This window comes from Carcharhinus amblyrhynchos, chromosome 17 (genome assembly GCF_965287045.1).
Source record: "Carcharhinus amblyrhynchos chromosome 17, sCarAmb.v2.hapA, whole genome shotgun sequence".
NCBI lineage: Eukaryota > Metazoa > Chordata > Chondrichthyes > Carcharhiniformes > Carcharhinidae > Carcharhinus > Carcharhinus amblyrhynchos.
The window spans coordinates 54,401,158-54,423,932 of NC_137340.1; the positions used below are offsets into that span (position 1 = coordinate 54,401,158).

General features: G+C 44.1%; 1 protein-coding gene across 2 annotated transcripts in view; it reads right to left on the bottom strand.

Moving 5' to 3' along the window:
• The window catches only part of fbxw4 (F-box and WD repeat domain containing 4), a 145,819-nt gene that overhangs the window by 49,647 nt on the left and 73,397 nt on the right, over positions 1-22,775 (bottom strand). For both annotated transcript variants that reach the window (XM_080205986.1, XM_080205985.1), the window contains exon 6: positions 2,681-2,746. In XM_080205986.1, the coding sequence (XP_080062112.1) occupies positions 2,681-2,746 (66 nt within the window). The remainder of the gene's footprint in view (positions 1-2,680; positions 2,747-22,775) is intronic.

Consider the following 22,775-nt stretch of genomic DNA (forward strand, 5'->3'; position numbering starts at 1 on the left):
CACCAACAAGGCAAAAAAGATAAATCAACTTTCAGATTTTTACATTATCTTCACTGACCAAATCATGCAGTGCAACAACCTGTAACTAGAGTATCCATAATTCTATATATAAACCATCAAACCACTCGATTAGATTCTCAGCCTGTAACTCACTCCTTCTAGGTACCTATTATTCTATATATAAACCAAACCTCTCGATTACATTCCAGCCTGTGTCTCACTCCCAGATACCCATTATTCTATATATAAACCACCCATAACCCACAATTCAAATTCAGCCAGCATGTAACTCACTCTTATTGATCCAATTGCAAAAATCATCTGACATCCCTGATTTGATCAGAAACTGTTTTCAATTAACCTGATTAAACTGGGATTCAGACTAGATGCAAGTAATTAAGAATTGTTTTATTTCCCCAGGAGTGTTCGAGTGCGCCCCACTGCAAGTTAATACAGCATATATAAGCCAACAAACAGAGGAATGTTGCAGCAGGTAGACTGTAATTGAGTATTTTTACATTATAGCAGCAGCTGGTGATGGAGGCGCCTGTTTGAATTTCTCACTGCCATTCATTTGCCACAACAAATATACGAGGTGAATAAATGAAGCATTACATTAAAAAGTTGTCCGGAGTTCAAAAAATGAGAAGCGAGGTCACTGAATTGTATAAAATTCTAACAGGGCTTAACAGGATAGATGCCGAGAGACTATTTCTGCTGGCTGGAGGGTCTAGAACCAGGTCTCATAGTATCAGAACAAGGGGTTAGTTATTTAGGATTGAGATGAGGAAATATTTCTTCAATCAAAGGGTTGTGAATCCTTGCAATTTTCTACTCTCGCGGGGTGTGGATGCTCAATCGATGAGTACATTCAAGACTTGTATCAATAGATTTTTGAACATGAGGAATCAAGAGATATGGGGATAGAGCAGAAGAGTGGAATTGAGGTAGACAGTCAGCCATGATCTTACTGAATGGAGGAACAGGCTCGAGAGGCCACGTACCCTACTCCTGCCTCTATTTTGTATGATCATATCTAAAACAAACACTGCTCTGACTTGTTTCTAACGGGTTGAGCAAAGTTAGAGGAGTATTTTGAAATTCCAGTATTTAGCAGTTGTAGCTTTCCCTGTCTCACTCCTCGTTATCCTCATCAATTTTTTCACCACTTCAGGAGAGAATAAAGTTGAAATAGAGAGTACAAGAGAAAGAAGCAAGATACAGCAAAGAAGCAAGAAACAGAAATGTGAAGAATGAAAGAGGGTAAAATAAAGAGGAAAGAGAAAAGAAAGTGCTTGCAAGAAATTATTAGTGCAACCTAAAGCTAGGTACGAGAGTGAAGATAAAAATGGTGAGACAATTAAGACAGTACCAGAGAGCAAGAGAGAGACAACACACACATCCAAACACAAAATCAGAGAGAGAGAGACAGACAGACAAACACACACACATCCAAATAGAGAAAGAATCAGGGAGACAGAGAGCGGGAGAGAGACTACACACACATCCAAACAGAAAGAATCAGAGAAAGAGAGAGAGAGGGATACAAATCAATTATGGCTAGAAAGCAAGAGAGAGAAAGCACACAGGGAGTAAAAATAACAGAGAAAAAGAAAAAAGTCTATAATTCTCTGTCACAACCTTTGGACAGCTGCAGAAAACGCCTAAACTAGGCACCTGTCTTCTTACAAATAGATCTGTTGCCTCTTGCCCTTCTTAGTAAGTCTGACATTAAACCACTTCCACAACCTGCCAGTCAAATGAAGAGTGATCACCAGTTAAAAGAGAAATTAAACTACTAGACAAGGCTAATCTTCTGTTGCCTCCTCACGAGATAAACTCAAACCCTGTCTATCCGTGTTGCTAATCCTGGTTAATACAGCTTTGTTATTCACACAGACTCAGGCTCCCCAGCTGCATTGTGCTATCCATCCAACAGAGTGAAGACTGGCCTATACATTTCCTTTGGCTTTATAGTCACTCCATGAGTAGACAGCTGCTCCCACCTTCAGAATGTTGCCTTACCTCATATGGATAGCCAACAGCCTTCTGGCATCTTCCATTGAAATAGTTACAGGAAAACCCTCCCTATCTACAGCCTCCAACTCTTGTCTCTTCACTTTAGTCAGTGCTGCTATGGTTAGTGACCCCAGAGGTTTCAATTCTTTTCCCTCCTAAGCTCCCTGCATGTTCTTCTTCCTCTCTGCACTAAAATCACTGTAACATCTGTTCCAAGTCAATCTTGCCCACTTTCTCAATATTGTGACTCTCCTCACCTCCCCCAGTCTTTCCTGAAGTTGGCAGCTTTGGCTGAGTAGGCAGTAGTCTTGCCTCCAACAGAAGTCTAAGGTTCAATTCCCACTCCAGACACGTGCACAAAATCTACACTGGCTTTCTGATACAGTGCTGAGGGAGTGCTGCAATATCGCTAAAAACTGATTATCCATTCATCGTCACAGTGCTGTTTGTGGGAATTTGCTGAGTACAAATTGGGTGCCACATTAACTACTGCAACAGAAACTACACGTCAAAAGTAACTAGTTAGTTGTAAAGTGCTTTAGAACATCCGGAGGTTGTGAAAGGCGCTACAAAGCTTCAAATTCTTGCACTTCTGAAACAAAAAGGTCTCAGGGTCCAACATTTCCCATCGTCTGTGATATTGGATTCTTTAGTTCCTTACCTTTGAAGGTCCCAGATCCGTAAGGGTGAGGGATGCCCACAGCAAGCAGTCCCTGTCATGACGGAACTGGAAATAAAAAAACACAAACATTTTTAAAAGAATAGAAGTGCTGTTGGATCAAAACAAGGCACATTTCTTCACTGTCTTTGTTCTTGTTAGGGAGTAGTGGAGGAACCTCAGCATCCCCATCTCTCCTTTAATGTTTGGCGTCAAGTGCTGTTCTACATAACCCCTCGAACCTGCTCCGGCATTCACTTAGATCATGGTTGGTCTGTACCTCAACCCCATTTGCCACTTTTGCTCCACATCTTGGACAATGTTTTGTTGGGGAAGGATATTAACCTGTCTTGAAAGTTTCAACTGACCCTTGGCTTTGTAGGGAGGCAGTTTCAGATTTCCGGTGCTTTAACGTGCCTTTAATCAGAACATAAAGACATGAGTATACACACTCACATATGCATGTTTATACACAGATATACACCTTTCTGCAAAGGCCTGTGAATGACAATCAGGAGCAGAAGATAAATTTCCCATTTCCTAACTCCAGGTGCTGAGGCTAATTGTGACCCCTTCAATGGCATAGCAGTGTTCATCAAATTCAACACAAATAAGGCACAGCGCCCAAGAGCTCCAAGCCAGCTGGACTACCTGCGGCTGTGGGTGTGCGCAAGGAGAAATAGCAATCCAGAAAATACACAACAAACTGCACTTTGAAATAAGCTGTACATGTCAGAGCTCAAACGATAGGGAGAAGAAAGAAACTGAAACAAGTCAACGCAGATCAAGCACATAGATTCAATGAAGGAATGGGTTAACCCTAATCAAGTAAGTGGATTCATGGTTAAGGGCAGAGCTGGGGATGGGGGTGGGGGAATTGGAATTAACTGTTCTCCAGTTGGTACACTGTGTTCATCAGTAGGACTCTGGAGTCCAGAATCATTTATTACACAACACAATGCAGGGGTGGAGCAGTTTGCACAATCCCACACAGGCTGTGGATCACCTGAAAGGACCCCCTCCCCTGTCTCAGCTACTACCTGCTGTGTTCCCACCACCTAGCTCTTTTCACTCTGCCCCTGGGGGACCATTACACTCACGTACACACTAATAGCTTTTAGTTTCCATTCACACAAAACCTGCCACGCTAAAATTGGACTGCAGACCACCAACACTGAGCCCTCCCCAACCCCAACCTTTCAGTGCAAAGGTTTATGCCTCTCTCTCCATTTCTTTCCCTCACCTCGAGGCTGAGATAAAGGCTATTTTTCAATCTTAAAACCTTATTTCAGTTTAAAAGAAAAGGACTGAAATGTTCACATTTCTATTCAATTTCCAATCAAAGAAGAATGCTCCCTTTGATTGTGGACAGAGATGTCTGTGGTCCAGTTTATTAGCTTCATTTCCTGATTGGTATACAGTAGATTTCACTATGCGAATTCAAAAATAGTGGCCTATCAGTGAGTACCTGAAGTATGTCATCAGCTTTTGAAATAGGCAAATAAAAGGATATGCTCCATATATCATGGAATCTCAGACAGCTTCCGGCATATTAGCAGGCTAAAGTTATGTTTATGTTGTTTATGTTTAGGATGACTTTGCACAAGTGTACAGAGTTTTTAAAAAAAAATCATTTATATGATGTGGGCGACACTGGCAGGGCCAGCATTTATTGCCCATCCCTAATTATCCTTCAGAAGATGGTGGTGAACTGCCTTTTTGAACCACTGCAGTCCATACAGTGCAGGCACATCCACAGTGCTGTTAGACAGGAGGTTCCAGGATTTTGACCTATATGTATATAGTACTGGTGATATATTTCCATGGGATATAGGATAGTGAGTGACCAGAAGGAGAACTTCCAAATGGTGTTCTCATGTGTCTTCTACCCTTGTCTTTCTAGATGGTAGTGGTTGTGGGTTTGAAAGGTGCTGCCGTAAGAGCCTTGGTGAGTTTCTGCAATTTATCATGTAGATTGTACACACTGCTGCCACAGTTCATCAGTGGTGGAGGGAATAAACATTTGTGGAAGAGGTAGCAATCAAGCGGGCAGCTTTGTCCTGGACACCTGTTTATTCCAGGTAAGTGTTGTTCACAAGTAATGTCCAGTCACAGTTTATCAGAGTATGACTTACTCAACGTGTGACTGTCCAGTGTCACTGTTTATCAGGTTCTCTGCATCATCATGAACAGTCATTGTTTCTTCAGCATGTCCTTCTGGATCATGTGATATCAACCTGACCAGATCTCACTTTCCTCTGCCAAAACCATCCACTGTGAATTAAACAGATTGTCCTGATTTTTCCATAGCCAGATGTCTTCATTAATCCTTACCCCCATACACCTTCAACATTCTCCTTTTTCCCTAAGACTAAGACCATCATTCTCAACTGTTGACCAGCATATTTCCAATCTGGGACACAGTGGAGAAAACATTGTGACTGGTTCCTGCTCCTCATCTACTGACACCTCCATTACAAATCTACCCTCATGATGAAAAAAACTCCCGTGGCACAGAAATAATCACCCTAAACTTATTTTCCTTTCCGAATACCTTGAATGTATTGTCACCTCCCAAATCCATGCCAATCTTTCCCGCAACTCCCTGCTTGAGTCCTGTGGCACAATGGGTAGCGTGGCCTTTGAGCCAGAAGCTCTGAGGTGCAAGTCACATTGCAGGACATGATGGTCAAGGAAGATGCGTTCATAATGTGGCCAAATAGCTATCAATTTATAAAGCCTTCTAACAGTCACCAATGGCAGGCGGTAAGAGCGGGAGAGATTCCTGGTCAGCCATGTGGTGGAAATAAATTGCAGCTTTTACTTCATTATCCACAGCTCCAGATTACAAAATGCAAGTAAAAGTGTATGTTGTCACTGCAACTTGGACTCCTTTGAGGGTTGGTCAACTCAGTTGGCTGGATGGCTGGTGTGCATCAGATTGGTGAGAACTATTCCAGTTGAGGTTAATTTAGGACCTACCATGATGGAGAACATGGTGCTGTGGATCAGACCTGTCTTTCTGTAGAGAACTCAAGATGATGATTTGGAATCAGGTTCACAGCACTGGAAAAGCCCAAAGTCACAATTGGCATCCTATTACTATGATGACAGTGCTTTATTTTTCCACTTCCTCCTTTAACTGTCTGAATCTTTTGACACTGTTGACCGTTATCCTTAATGTTTTAGTGCCTAACTAAATGGGACTGCCATCACTTGGCTCCGTCCTTACCTCCTGAATTTCAGCCAGGGGGTCTGCAGCGTTTACTTCTTCTGCCCCTGTACTGTTACATCTGGAGATGCCCTAGGATCTACCTTGAACCACCATTTTCCTCATTTACACACTGCCCCTTGGTGACATTACAAAGACATGAGGTTAGATCCCACATGCACAGTGAGTTTTACCTCTCCACTACCTCCGTGTTGTCAGACTGGTCATCACTCAGACAGTCCTGGATGAACTACAAACACCATATGTGCTACATAAATGCAAGTTGTTGTTGGTTCACCCTCTGTCTTACTGTATTGAGTTTGTGTTTATTCATCAGGGTTCATGGCCATGGCTCACATCACAGTTAGACCATAAATAAATGATGTCAGTGTGAAACACCAAGATCTGTCAGCTATCCCCTTTATACAGGGAGAGTGCCTTCAGGCTTCTGACATTTTCAGTACAATTTTCTCCTGTACCTGTTAAACAAAAATTTTTGTAGTCACTCGTTTACTGAAAAGTGCCAAAAGCCACTGTGAGCTGTTACAGGCTCACGTGGTGTCTTCATACTCACCATGGGGATTTTATTTTATTTTCTGTAGGCTGAATGTGAGCTCTGAAGTTCATTAACCATGATACAGTGAGTCAGACTTAAAGAGCTGGTCACTACTGGAGTGAGACACTGTTAAGGCAGTGAGCTGAACCAACAAGTAGTGTGATGGAATGAATTTCAGCTCTGTGAGGCAGTCTTGGGAATACAAGATGATGGTTTGCCATCAACTCTGATGATCAGCGAACATCTCAATCTCTGTCGTTACAGGAAAACAAAATGAATTCCATTAAGCCAGCTGAATTGATCCATTTTAAGCTAATCACATTCTCTCTGGTTACATAAGAGGGCCTGATATCTCAGCAGAGTTCCAGGGAGACCAGGACAACCTGGAGTGTGTGATCAGCTACCCTCTGCCTCAGTAAGTGTGCCATAAGAGAAGGTAGAAATTGCAATTGTACAATGAAGGTAAATATTAAAACTCTGGTCTTTGCTCTCTCTCAGAATGATTATAACTCTCTCTCTCCCTCATTCAACCTGTTCTCCAGCAATCTATGGCTTTAAGACATCCTAATTTGATATTATTTAAAATGACTACCTCATTGATAAGTGTCAGCCTTAGGGTTGAATGACAGAACTAGGCTGAGTTAAAAGGTTGTGTGTGATGCTTTAAAATTTATTTGTTCATGGGAAGTGGATGTCACCAGCCAGGCCAGCATTGATTGCCTTTTCCGAATTGTCCTTGAGAAGATGGTGGTGAGCTGCCTTCTGAAACCGCTGCAATCCATGTGATATAGGTACATCCACAGGGCTCTTAGGAAGGGAGCTCCAGTCACAGTGAAGGAACTGCAATATAGTTCCAAGTCAGAATGGTGTGTGACTTGGAGGGGAACTTGCAGATTTGAGTTCCGCTCCACAGACTTGTACCCAAAATCAGCACCATCAGAGGAAGACCTTTCAGATGAGGCGTTGAACTGAGATCCCATCACCCCCAATATATGAATGCAAACAATCCCAATCCAATGAGGAGCAGGAGCATTCTCCTCATATCAGTCCAACTTTTATCCCTGAACCAACATCACTCAAACAGATTCTCTCTGATCATCATCATGTTGCTGTTTGTGGCAGTTTGCTGTGCACAGCTTGGCTGCTGAGTTTTGCTACATAACAACAGTCTCTACACTTCAGAAATACTTCATTCACTGAGAAAACACTTTCAGACATGTTGAGGTCATCAAAGATGCTATGGAAATGTAAGTTTTTTTTTAAACATCTATCCTATTGTTTGTGACCCTGATTGTATTTTCACTATGATAAGTGAATCAGTAAGATTAGACATGAAGCTATGATACTTGTGGGTGGCAATGGACAGAGGCAGAATTAAGCATAGGATCAGATGTGATTTGTAGAAGAATGTTGCATCACTTGGCATTAGTTGCTTGAACTCTGGGCCTCGACACTTAAGCAAGCAGAAAGGACAATTAAAATTCAGGTGGGAGGGGATGAGCAGCACAAGAAAGAGGGAAAGAGAAAGAAAATTTGTACCACTGCGAACCTACAGGATAACTGACTGATGTCAACCCACCCAGTTTATTTTATTTTAAAATATCTTCATAAAGCAGCAGCAATTTGACAAGCAGAGGCTCAGAGGCCTGTCACATCGTTCACGGCGGAGCTTGTCAAACACATTCAGCCTTTCTGAGCTTCACTGGCATTTTAATCACTGTTGGGTAAACTCATTTGTTCCAATGATTACGACTCGACCTAATAGAATATGCAAGCCGCCTGACCTTTGACCCTCGCTGACACAGGATACAAAAGAGGAAAAGTTCTTCTCCCCCCTCCTCCCCAAACCTACTCTTTCCTCCTCCCCCTCAACCCTATTACTCTCGATTACTCAAATTATTTATAGCCCACTGATCTCTGTACAGAGAGGGGAAAAAAATTTAAACCGTAATTAAGTCAGCTTTTGACAAACAGGAAAGGGTTTTTTTGTGCAGTAGCGCTTTGTGAACCAGCGCTATTATAGTGGCAAAGGTTATATCAGCAGCAGGTACAAGGACCCTGCCAGTCTCTCTGGCAGTCATTAGAACATGTCACGTCCTATTGCCGCTGTTCACATTTTCGGTAACCTAATCATTTGACATCATTATTTGAGGTACCTCAGTGGCATGGAATTACTGCCAGAGGTCACACAAACACAAAGCAATCCCTAGCGGGACAGCATCTGCCACAGTACCAACATTGTTAGGCCCAAACCCAGCCCGCCATTTGGAAGTTAACGGATTTCCTTCACTCTTCAATCAAAGATGCTCCGTCTATCCGCACCCACCCCTCCCCCTCTTCCTTTCCCACTGTCTGTCTGTCTCTCTCTGCATTTTACTCAAGTCCATCTTCCCACACTCAAGAGCAAAACCAGTGAAGGAGATACTTGTTGCCCCAAAATCAGTGCAGAAAAGGGTCCGGGCCCAGACTGCAGCTCCTTACCCAGGGTCTGGGCCCAGGCTGCAGCTCCTTACCCAGGGTCTGGGCCCAGGCTGCAGCTCCTTACCCAGGGTCTGGGCCCAGGCTGCAGCTCCTTACCCAGGGTCTGGGCCCAGGCTGCAGCTCCTTACCCAGGGTCTGGGCCCAGGCTGCAGCTCCTTACCCAGGGTCTGGGCCCAGGCTGCAGCTCCTTACCCAGGGTCTGGGCCCAGGCTGCAGCTCCTTACCCAGGGTCTGGGCCCAGGCTGCAGCTCCTTACCCAGGGACTGGGCCCAGGCTGCAGCTCCTTACCCAGGGTCTGGGCCCAGGCTGCAGCTCCTTACCCAGGGTCTGGGCCCAGGCTGCAGCTCCTTACCCAGGGTCTGGGCCCAGGCTGCAGCTCCTTACCCAGGGTCTGGGCCCAGGCTGCAGCTCCTTACCCAGGGTCTGGGCCCAGGCTGCAGCTCCTTACCCAGGGTCTGGGCCCAGGCTGCAGCTCCTTACCCAGGGTCTGGGCCCAGGCTGCAGCTCCTTACCCAGGGTCTGGGCCCAGGCTGCAGCTCCTTACCCAGGGTCTGGGCCCAGGCTGCAGCTCCTTACCCAGGGTCTGGGCCCAGGCTGCAGCTCCTTACCCAGGGTCTGGGCGCAGGCTGCAGCTCCTTACCCAGGGTCTAGGCCCAGACTGCAGCCCCTTAACCAGGGTCTGGGCCCAGGGTGCATCCTGTTACCCAGAGTCTAGGCCCAGAGTACAGCCTGTTACCCAGCGTCTGGTCCCAGACTGTGGCCCGTAATCCAGGGTCTGATTCCAGACTGCGGCCCGTTACCCAGGATCTAGGATGCAGCAAGTTACTCAGGATTCACACTCAAGCACACTGTCCAGATAATGTCACTTTCTCTTACTGCTCCACCTCAAAACTTCTTTTCCTTCGGACCGGACTTATCACACTTTCAGTACAAGATTATGCAACTCTTACCCATGTCCAACTGTACTGGCCTGTGTATTATAATGAGGTGTATACACCTCATTATTAACTTTACATGGTTCGATGTAAACCTTACGTATTTTAGGTTGTACTGAACCAGTTAAGCAGATGGAAACTGCTAATTTAATTCATTTCTACTGCTCTGGCTATGGGTTCAGGAGAAACGCAGTCTTGTCCTGTACTTACTGAACAAAGCTACCCCTATGAAGAGGAACCCCACAGAAGGCAACCTGCAGGCAACAGCACAGAAACAAGACAGTGATCGGCAGGTGGTGCAGGTGAATGCCCTGTTCCAGACTTTAATCGACCAATCATACTCACAAACTGTAACTCGATCCCATTTACAATGCAATCTGCCTCTGCAACCTTTGCCAAAACTGCTCATTACAGACACTAGCTTTGCTATAAACCACCATCAATAGAAAATGATTATCTCTCCAGACTCTTTGTGTGGGCTCAGGCTAAAAGGTTTTGGCAACAGATGCAAACAAAAAGCAGAAAATTGAAAAATAAAAAGCAGGAATCGAACAGCCCATCCTTTGGTATGGGCCTCTACAACACAGACTAAACAGATCAGAAGAGCATGAGAAATACGAACAGCAGTAGGCCATTCAGCCCATCAAGCCTGCTCTGCCATTCAATGGGATCATGGCTGTTCTGACTGCACCCTTAACTCAACTTTCTTGCCTGTTCCTCTTAACCCCTCAACTCACCTGTCGTCAAAAATCTAACACAATCCTTGAATACATTCAATGGCACAATGCTCTGTGGGAAGAAATTCCTCCTCACCCTTAATGATAGAACCCTTACTTTTAAACTGTGTCCCCTTGTTTTAAATTCCCAAAAGAAAAAATCCTCTGAGCATCTACACTGTCAAGCCTCCTCAGTGTCTCATGTTTTAATAAGATCATCTCTCATTCTTCTAAATCCCAATGAGTATACGCACAGTCTGCTCAATCTATCTTCATAAGACAACCCTTCATCCCAGGTATCAGCCTAGTGAACCTTCTCTGTTAACTATGAAGACAAAAAATGTAAAGTTGTAGTAAGGCATGGTGGCACAGTAGTTAGCATGACTGCCTCACAGTGCCAGGGACCCGGGTTCAATTCCAGCCTTGGGTGACTGCGTGGAGTTAGCATGCTCTCCCCATACCTGTGTGGGTTTCTTCCGGGTGCTCTGTTTTCCTCCCACAGTCCAAAGATGTGCAGGTTAGGTTGATTGGCCATACTAAATTGACCCTAATATCAGGGGATTAGCAGGGTAAATATATGGGGTTACGGAAATAGGGCCTGGGTGAGATTGTGATCGGTGCAGCCTTGATGGGCCAAATGGCTTCTTTCTGTACTGCAGGGATTCGATGATTCTAAGACTTCACTTCATTCCCCTTGCAATAAAGCCCAACATTCCATTTACCTTCCTAATTACTTGCTGTACCTGCATTATAACTTTCTGTGATTCCATAGAATAGAATCTCTACAACAGTGTAGAAAAAGAGGCCATTGGGCCCATCAAGTCAGCACCAACACTCCCAAACAGCATCCCACCCAGGCCCTCCACTCTGCACTATCTCTATGCATGATCCACCTAACCTACACATTTTTGGACACTAATGGGCAATTTAGCACGACCAATCCATCTAGCCTGCACATCTTTGGATTCATGTACAAGAGCATTCAGATCCCTCTGCACTGCAACATTCTGCATATTGTAATAATATTATGCTTTTCTAATCTTCCTTTTAAAGTGGACATCCTTACCTTCCTTAGTTAGCCACAGATAGTGCATCCTTCTCATGGAGTATTTCTTCCTCAATGAATACATCTTTGTTGAAAGTTACGAAATAGCTCCCTTTCTGAATGCATGCAGCATTCATTACAATGAATTGATAGGACAAACAGAAATAAATGGGTATGGTATGATAGCCATTACAGAGACCTGGTTTCAAAATGGCTAAGCTTCTTTACCATTTTACATTTAATCTATTTTCCTATTCTACTAAAGCCAACTCTGTCATCACACCTTTGATAATAATGCTAAATTATTAATTATTATCCTAAAGATAATAATTATCTTTATTTAAAACACTAGTTTCAGACCCAAATTTCTCACCCTCAAATTGAATGTGAAATTCTATCATATTATGATCACTCTTACTTTGAGACTCATTTACTACGAGGTCACTAATTAATCCTTTCTCATTAAAAATTACCAGGCTAAAATGGCCTGTTCCCTGGTTGGTTCAAGAATGTACTGTGCTAAGAAACAGTTCCAATTATAATCTATGAACTCATCTCCAATTTTGGCTACTTTGATTTAACATGTCTCAGGATTATTGCTGTAATTGTCCCCATTATTTTTTGATTTATACTCTGTCCTATAGTGTAACTACCATCGCGGTGTCTATCAATCACTCCCACCAGTGACTTCTTCCTTTTGTTATTTCTTATCTCCACCTAAACTGATTCTACAATTTGATCCTGCAAACCATGATAATGTTTCACTCCTACACTGATCTCAGTGTAGGGGTAAGTTTTTCACTCAGAGGGTGGTGAGTGAATGGAATCGGCTGCCGTCAGTGGTGGTGGAGGCGAACTCGCTGGGGTCTTTTAAAAGAATTCTGGATGAGTATATGGGGTTTAATGAGATTGAGGGTTATAGATAGGTCTGTAGGTTGGTAGGTGTTGATGTGATTGGCGCAACTCGTGGGCCGAAGGGCCTGTTTGTGCTGTAGTGTTCTATGTTCTATGTTCATCCATTCAGCCATCTTGTTATGAATGCTATGTGCATTCAGATAGAAAAACTTTCTTTCTGTATTTTTACCATTTTTCTCACTCTGACCTTATTTGCTGCTGCACTCTTATTTGTACCTTTTTCCCTTCCTGTCACAGGCTGGTCATTATTATTTGTATTGTATCCTGCACCATGTCCTTTTTCGGTAACTTTCTAAATCTCCCCTCACATGAACTCACCCCTCCACTATTTTGGTTAAAAACTCTTGCTACAACCCTAGTCATATAACTCACCAGGACACTAGTCCTAATGTAGTTCAGGTGAAAGCCATCCAAACAGTACAGTATCCCTCTTCTCCGAGTGCTGGTGCCAGTGCCCCATGAATCAAAACCAATTTACAGTCATAGACATAGTCATAGAAGTTTACAGCATGGAAATAGGCCCTTGTCCATTATGCCCTTTTTTTTAAACCTCTGAGCTAGTCCCTATTGCCCGCATTTGGCCTATATCCCTCTCACTTTAAACCTATGCCCTCTAGTTTTAGACTCCCTTACTTTTGGGAAAAGATATTGACTATCTGGCTGATCTATGCCTCTCATTATTTTATAGACTTCTATAAGATCACCCCTCAGCCTCCTACGCTCCAGAGAAAAAAGTCCCAGTCTATCCAGCCTCTCCTTATAACTCAAACCATCAAGTCTCTGTAACATCCTAGTAAATCTTATCTGCGCTCTTTCTAGATTAATAATATCTTTCCTATAATAGGGTGACCAGAGAACTGTACACAGCATTCCAAGTGTGGCCTTGCCAATGTCTCGTACAACTTCAATAAAATGTCCCAACTCCTCTATTCAATGTTCTGACCAATGAAACCAAGCATGCTGAATGCTTTCGTCACTACTCTGTCCACCTGTGACTCTACTTTCAAGGAGCTTTGAACCCCTAGATCTCTTTGCTCTGTAACTCTCCCCAGCACCCTACCATTAACTGGATAAGTCCTGCCCTAGTTCAATCTACCAAAATGCATCACCACGCATTTATTTAAATTAAACTCCATTTGCCATTTGTCAACCCACTGGCCCAATTGATCAAGATCCCATTGCAATCCGAGATAACCTTCTTCACTGTCTACTAAGCCACCAATCTTTGTATCATGTGCAAATCATAGAGTTTTACAGGACAGAAAGAGGCCCTTCAGCCCATCATATTTGCTTTGGCCATCAAGCACCATTTTCCATCATCTGGTCCATAGTATTGTATGCTGTGTGGTGTTTCAAATGCTCATCTAAATACGTAAATGTTGCAGTAAGTAGTCTCACAACACCAGGTTAAATTCCAGCAGGTTAACTTGGTAGCAAATAAATCTGTTGGACTTTAACCTGGTGTTGTGAGATTACTTACTGTGCCTACTCCAGTCCAACGCCGGCAACTGCACATCGTTCTTAAATGTTGTGAGAGTTCCCACCTCTACCATCCTTTCAGGTAGTGAGTTCCAGGTTCCCAACACCCTCTGGGTGAAAGTTATTTTCCTCAAATCCTCTCTAAATTTCCTGATCCTTACCTTAAAACTATGCCCCTGGTTATTGACCCCTCTTCTAAGGGGAAATGTTTCTTTCTATCCACCTGATCTATAACCCTCATAATTTTTTGCATCTCTATCAAGTCCCCCCTCAGTCTTCTCTGCTCCAAGGAAAACAACCTAGCCTATCTAGCCTCTCTTCACAATTGAAACACTCCAGTCCAGGCACCATCCTGGTGAATCTCCTCTGCACCCTTTCTAATGCAATCACATCGTTCCTATAATGTGGCGACCAGACCCCCAGGCCACCTGTATCTTCTGCAGCCTCGAGGAGTCCCTGTCCATGTTTATCTAGGTTAGATGAGGTTACAGTCATTTTTGATTGGATACTTTTCAAATTCTGGTTGCACATCAGTCCCACACGCCTGATCTTTGGTCTTTCAGTGTGGAGGGGAGGCATGGAGGAGAAGCTCCTTGTTAGCCTGCTTCTGAGCCTGGTTAAAGTGGCCATTCGCAACAGTGAACAAATCAAAAGGGTCAGCCTGCCCCTCTTCCAAGAACCAGGTGGCTGACAGTTAACTGTCAAGAATTTTTTGAAATTTAAATAAGGCAACTTAACCCTGATTGGTCAAGATATTTCCCTGAGAAATGAGTCAGCGAATGGCTATCACTTATTTTGTTTAGCTGAAACAGGTGCAGTGTGTGTACATGTTCTTTCTGTCTGCAAAGAATAGGGCCCTGTTTATCAGTACGGCAAGGCTGACAGAACAGCATTCCCCATTGGCCTCGGGCGCGATCTTAAGTGCTTTGGGCGGCCGTGCCAGTAAAATCAGGGCTTATGTTTAAAGTTTTGCATGTCCCCTGGTCAGATTATTTCACACTGAATATCAAGACTACTTTCACTCTTGTGCCTGAAAAGTGCCCAGTCTACCTCAGGCTACCCTGGAAGGGCAAGCTATCTGAAAACTTTAGACTGACAGATGAAGCTAGCAGTTTCAGTAGTGACAAAAGTGTTCGTCACTAGCAGGATGCTGCCACCAAGCCAAAAAAAATTCTGCCTTTCACACAAATGAGGATTGTAGTACATGAATTTCAGTACCAGTGTGATGCTTGGTTTGTAGGCTGTATGTCCCAATATCTCACAAATCATAACCCCACATCAATCTTGAAACCATTCATTCATGTCTCTAATCTTAGTTACTCCATGCCAATTTGCTTGTGGCTCAGCTAGCAATCCACAGATTATTATGTTTGTGTTTCTCTATTTCATTTTAGTCCCTAGCTGCTTATGCTTCCTCAGCAGAACATCTTTTTTCAATCCTACCTATGTTGTTGATAACCACAGGATCACTCCAAGTTCCTCCCCAGTCTGAGCACATGATCTTAATGTTGGCACTGGGCAGGCACCACAGCCTTCAGGACGTGCATTCTCTTTAGTTCCTCCCACTTGAATTGGCCCAATTTAGTTAACTAGATTTCACACTTTGAAGTATCACTCATCCGTTGCCTGTAGTTAAAGTAAGTTATACCAAGTAGCACCACACTAATAAGAAGGATGTGAATTTATTGAAGAAGTTCACAGGAATGGTTCTGGGGATGAGAATCTTCAGTTGTGGGGATAAATAAGGTTAGGACTGTTGTTCTTGGAGAGAAGAATGTTAACAGGAGATTTGATAGGGAAGTTCAAAATCACGAGGTGCGGGCTGGACAGAGTAGATAGGAAGAAACTGTTCCTGCTTGTAAGAAGGTCAAGAACGAGAGGTCATAGATTTAAACTAATTTGCAAAAGAAGCAAATGTGAGAAGTAACATTTTCACGTAAGGCGTGGTTTGGGTCTGGAGGCAGGTTCAAGGCATCCAAGTGGACATTACATGATTATTTAAATTGAAAGAAATAATGTGCTCGTTTAAAGTGTCAGTGCAGATGTGATTGGCTAAATGGCCTCCTTCTGCACCATAACAATTCTGAGATTCTGAAGTTTGACTTGTTAAAGTATAAATTTAATACAATAGTATACCTGGTCAGTACTGGTTTACATTACTGCCAGTGTTTAGCTGAATAGCATGTTAAAAACTCATTGAACAATCATTTATTTGTTTACCTAATTAAAGCCTCGAACACTCACCCGCTTCTGGTGGTTAAAAATACATAAAGAAAAAAGCACCTCTGTTACGATGGCTCTGGGGGATTGTCATTAGTTCTCCCTTTGGGCCTCAAAGAATACAAGCCCCCCTGTTAGGCAAGTGGAGGCTTGCCAATATGGAAGGAGCAGCAGGGGGTTTAGAGCCAGCTGGCTCCACTCAGGCCTGATGTGGAAATGCCAGAGTTGGACTGGGGGAAACCACACTAAGACATCTTTTAACCTGGTGTTTTGAGACTTCTTACTCCACTCAGGCCAGCAGTTGAAGGACTCGGGGCTGACCTGCACTCTGTACCCACTGAATGGCATGTGGAACACACTGTAAATAAAGGGTGATTGGTGATGGAAGATTGGCCTCAGTAAGATTATTACATTGGCAACGAGGAGTAAAGTGAGTTCTTTTATTCCCTCCAGGCCATCTTTACTGTTGAGACAAGTAATCCACCGTTAATAAAAATGCTTCTTTAGGGGGCGGCACGGTAGCACAATGGTTAGCACTACTGCCTCTCAGCTCCAGGGATCTGGGTTCAATTCCAGCCTTGAGTGTCTGTGTGGAGTTTGCACTTTCTCCTTGCATCTGTGTAGATTTCCCGTGGGTGCTCTGGTTTCCTCCCACACTCCAAAGATGTGCAGGTGGATTCATCATGGTAAATTGTCCCTTAGTGTCCTGAGGTATGTACGTCAGAGTAATTAGCCCAGGTAAAATACTCTGTCAAAGAGTCAGTGCGGACTCAATGGGCCGAATGGCCTCCTCCTGCACTATAGAGATGCTATTCTGTAAAGTCTATGATGCAAGCATGGACAACTGAGCCCAATATGTGGAGCCCTTGATGGGCCAACAGTAAAGGGGATAAGAAATAGAAACTAATCCCGTTGACAGCATGCAGGGTTTCAACCTTCAGCGTAATTAAAAGTCTGATCCACCCAGAAGCCCCGACTCCAAAACATTTAATGAATTGGTGGACTCGGTTAAAGGCTTATTTGACCCAAAGCCTTCCAGAAAACTCCAGCAATACCACTTTAGCAAGACAGATGAACCCCTAGTGAATCTGTCACTTAATTTCTGATCATGTTGTGAAAAATCAGCAGAACCCTGTGAATTCAGGCCATCCCTGAATGACATGTGGTGAGATAGACCGCTCTGTGGAATTATCAATGTGACAGTTCAAAAAAAAGTAGTGGCAGAACCCAATTTGAATCTAAAGAAGGCTATTGAGATAGCTCTATCATTGGAGAATGCAGAGAAATGAGCTCAGGAACTATAGGCAACATCAGATAGCAATATCCTCCAATTGGGAAGAGGCACCTCATGCAACATTCATTCTTAACTGAGAGCGAGGCTATCAGTAAAATATCTCAGAGTCCCTTACAGCGGTGGAGCCCGAGTTGCATCACCAAGCATTCAGAGAAGATCAGGGACAGCCTTTCAACTCCTAGGAAGCATGTTCCAGAAGGAGGACTAAGACATGGCAATATTCCCCATTGCTCCTCCTTGATATGGTATCGGGCCTTGTTACTGTGGCTTACAAATACTCCAACAGCACTGCCCCAGGGTCTGAATAGCTATCACAGATGCAGTAAGTTGTCTGCCATCACCCATGAGCCCGGCTTTACTACCAGCTGTGGAAGAGGTCGTGATGACCCTCGATTTTTCAGACACCTTGCTGGTGTCTGCGAGGCAAATCAAGGCTTGAACGTAAAAGGACCCAGTCCTATCTAAACTTAAAAACACTATAATATATGGGGGGTTCAGAGGGCAGCCCTCTATGAAATGAAACACTACTGGACAAAGAAAGACAAGCTCAGTGTTGAGGATGGCATCATCCTCTGGGGTTCCCACATTGTTGTCCCTTGTCCAGGATGTCTGATATTTATGGCATTACACAGCCACCCCGAGATTTCAAAGTTAAAATTGCTAGCCAGGATCTATGTACGGTGGTCCCGCCTTGATGCATACATTACCAATTTGGTCAGACAGTGCGAGTTGTGCCAACTGTGACGATTTTAACAAGGCTCATGAGGTGGAACTTTTAGAACACGAGCTCCCTGTTTAAGGCACTAATGGATTGGCCTATCAGACAGCCCTGCTTGTATACATAATATGGAGTGTCAGGATTACTGACGCTCTGGGTTTATACTCTGTCGAAGAAGTACCTGTCGGAGTGTTATTGACCATGTAAATAAATCTAAGTTTGGTAAAGGGAAATGACTCTGAGGAGTCATTTCACTAAGAGAATCAAAAGCTTGTCCCCCTGCCCCCCCTCTCCCATATCTATGGAAGTGGCCTAGTAGGCCCTGGGTGCAAGTGCACGGAGGCTTTGTCAGGCCTTTTTTGGCCTCCATGTTCTTAATTATGGTCATGGGCACTCCAAATGGTTGGAGATACACATATGGGTTCCACCACTTCCCATGCTACCACTGAGAAACTACAACAACATTTCTGTACACGAGATACCTCGTCTGGTCTCTGACATTGACACTGCCTTCATGCTTTCCAGTGCACATTAGGACAGAATCCTATCACCCTTCATCGAATGGGTTGGTTGAATGGGCAATGCAGACTTTTAAGCTCAGCATAAAGAAGTAATATTCAGGGTCCAAAGAGACCAAACTAGCAGGATTTTTATTTGATTACGGGACTACCCCTCACACAACGACAGGAATCGTCCCAGCAGAATTGTTAATGGGACAGTGGCTTTGGACAGGATTAAGCTGACAGTTCTCAAACCTTGTGGCAAGGGTGGAGTCCCAACAAGAGGACCAGAAGAAGAGATCAGAATAAGTGTTCAAAACTGGTGACCAAGACCAGGTGAGGAACTTCTGGGGCGACCTCAGTTGGGTCCCTAGGATCCTTATGGAGAAAACTGGGCCCATGTCTTCTTATGTCGTAGTGCAGGGCAAAATTGTCAGGGAACACCTGGATCACCTCAAGAATAGGGAGCCCGTGCCAGTGCAAGTCTCATTACCAGCCATGGGGATGACCACCGCCAGCTTTGAGTCATAACTGGAAGTCGATCCAATACCTGCCCCTCCAGGTAAGGAGGACACGGATTCCAAGATGGAAGCGTAAGAGACAGGCACCCCAACTGAAGCAAGACTTCAGGAAGAACCAGTGGTTTTATTGTACTTCCTTTAGAAATGAAGGTCTCCAATCCATTTCACACCCCCTGATCCAGTCCTGCCACCAAATGACTCCAGGTTGATCGCTAAGTGGTGGAAAAGGAGCCCCTGACCACACCCAACACCCACCCTGTGGGAATGCAGGGAAGCAGTGGATTTGAGCGGGGAGGAATGTTTTGATGGCCTTGGGGATTGTCAATCGATCTCCTCGTGGGCCTCGTAGAATAGGAATCCCCTGTTAGGCAAGCGGAGGCTTGTGCAGGAAGGAAAGAGCCAGCTGTCTCCACTCAGTCGATTGACTTGGGACTGACCTACACTTTGTGGCAGCTGGGTGGCATTTTAAAGACATTGTAAATAGAGGGTGATTCTTGATGGAAGACTGACCTCAGTAAGATTATTACAATCTCCTTTCCCCTCTGCAGCAAATTCCCAAATTAGTACTTGTACCATATTGCACTCAGTTCTGGTCATCCTCTCTATTCCCACACTCTATACAATGGCAAAGCCCATCTGATAGAGACCTGATAACTCTCCCACACTAACAGAAGGAATGAAAGCTGCATAGCTCCACATAGTGCAATGATCAGACTCACAAAAGCAAATATCAATTCTTCTTGTATTAGGTAGCTTAATACAGAGGGGCCCTTGGATATGGAATTCCCTCCACAAACCTCCCCTCTTCTCCCTCCTCTTTAAAGCTCTACCTTTTTCCCAAGAAAAATCTGCCCTTTTCCCAAGATTTTGATCATTTGCTCTAACATTTCCTCATGTGGGTTAATTTCAACTTATTTGGGATATCTGCTCTCTGAGGTACACTAAAAGCCACAAATAAATGCAATTAGTTGCTATTGAAGGAATTTTATCCATGGAATACCTACAGTGCAGAAGGAAGCAGTGACCTACAGAGTTCTGGACCAAGAGCTGCAAAGTGGGATTAGGCTTGATAGTTCTTATTGGCTAGCACAGGCATGATGTGTGAGGAAATGGCTTTTTCTGTGGTGTTAATTGCTTTCATTTTATTTTCTACAGGCAGGTACAGAGATAGGGAGGGAATGATGGTTTTGAACACTGATAAGAATTTTGAAACAGCATTTTAACCACAAGGAGCAAGAGAGGAATCTGGAGTGCCTTTTTCATCCAAAGGATAATCAAGTTGCAAATTAAGTTCCCAAGGAAGGATAGTGAAGCAGGTAGGGTATAAGTGTAAATGGGGTCATTAGTTAATCAGATGTATTTCTGGGGGAGAGAGAAACGGGCTTTTTAAAAAATGTTACAAATAAATGTTAACCTGGAGGTGTTCCAAAATGTTAAATACCTGCATCCAAACCAATAGAACCTTCAAAAAAAAACTCTCATCTGTCCTGAGGGCACAATTTAAACTGATACTGTAACCTCCCTGCCTTTTAAACTTTATGGGTGAAAACATTTGAAGTGCCTAAAAGGCAGACCCTCATAACAAAGTCATGTGAGGGCAGCATTCACAGTGTTGAATTGCTCTTTTACTGGTTACATTACAAATAACACTTGATACCGATCTCTCATGTCCGCGAAGATGAAAACACAATGCTGATACCACAATGCCCAATGAGGGTACTCTGCCCCTTTGATATATTCCAATGCTTAACTCAGTGACGCAGGGAGACCAGATGCTGGATGGAGCACTGATGGGATATTCATGCTCCACAAGCTTGTCATTTTTCTTCTGCAATAACAGTACCAGGCATCAAACCGCCTGCTGGATAGACAGCAACAAATTATTGCTTAATTTAACTCCAGTAATGGTCAACTTTCAATATACGTCATGAGTACACAATTTGCAATTTTCTTGATTAGATTCCAGCTTGTAACTAACTTCTGGATTTCTGTTATTCTACATATAACGCTCCCCCTCCCTCCCAATCAGATTTCATTCTGTTACTCATCCCCAAGTATCTGTTATACTATACATAAAGCACCTGAGCCCCTCAATTTGACTGGAGCAATAAGTCTCTTGAATAGCTCCTCGGATGTAATGTCTGTAACTCTATAACTGATTCCTGTAGCACCCGAATGGATAGTTATTTTGCTCTAATTTTTCCAAGAAAATCCTTTTTCTTGCTTCTTTGTTCCTCCCCTTCTTCATTCATGGTTCACTTGTGGTTGTCAATCCAATGATCCCAGTTATCGACTCGATTTTGGTTCTCCCAAGTGCCATACCAAGGGCCACAGAATAGTTGGGATAGATGATGGAGAAAAATGATTTCCCTACCACTCAGCGAAGAGCTTGCTGATACCAACTGTTAAGATCTGTACACGAAGAACATTCAGTTGGGCATGATAATGAAGGGAGCCTGGTACTTGACATGATACAAAGAACAAAGAACAAAGAACAACCCAGCACGGGAAACAGGCCCTTCGGCCCAACAAGCCCGGGCCGCCGCATCACCCTACACCTATTCTACCCTGCGTATCTACAAATAGAACCCCTGACTTAGCCAGATTCAGGGGAGAATAGTGTCAATCTGGTAAAACCAATCAGCCTAAGAGCACATCTTTGGGGTGTGGGAGGAAACCGGAGCGCCCGGAGGAAACCCACGCAACCACAGGGAGAATGCACAAACTCCCACAGACACAGGCCCAAATCCATGTATCTGCACAGCTAGCAGTGCTAGTCACCGAGCTGTTGCGGCGCCTGTCTACCGGTCCAGGATCAAGCACACACACCGAAACGAAGTACTAGGCCACTCCCGGAACCTCCAGGAGCAGCCCACGCACAACCCACCGTGTGCATGCCCCTCGTTTGACAACGAGGTGGACCTCCACCTGCGGAGTGAAAAGACAAAAACGTTAATCACAAGTCTGCATTTCCGGTGTCTCCCGAGGTTCTAACCCTTATTCAATAACCCCTACCATAACCCTCCATCCTCGTTTCACTCATGTGCCTATCTAACTGAACCTTAAACGAGTCCAACGTTCCCGCCTCCACCACCCCACTCGGTAGCGCGTTCCATACCCCCACTACTCTCTGCGTAAAGAACCTTCCTCTCATATCCAAATTATACCTCTCCCCCCCTCACCCTTAAATCATGTCCTCTTGTATTCGTAACCAATCTAGGGAGCAGTCTCTCACTATTGACCCTGTCTATTCCCTTCAGTATCTTATATACCTCTATCATGTCACCCCTCAATCTCCGTCTTTCCAAAGAGAACAGTCCCAGTTTCTCCAACCTTTCCTCGTAACCCAACCCCTCCATGCCAGGCAACATCCTGGTAAACCTCCTCTGCACCCTTTCCAGAGCCTCCACGTCCTTCCGGTAGTAAGGTGACCAGAACTGGACGCAGTACTCCAAATGCGGTCTAACCAACGTTCTATACAACTGAAGCATTAGACGGCAGCTTTTA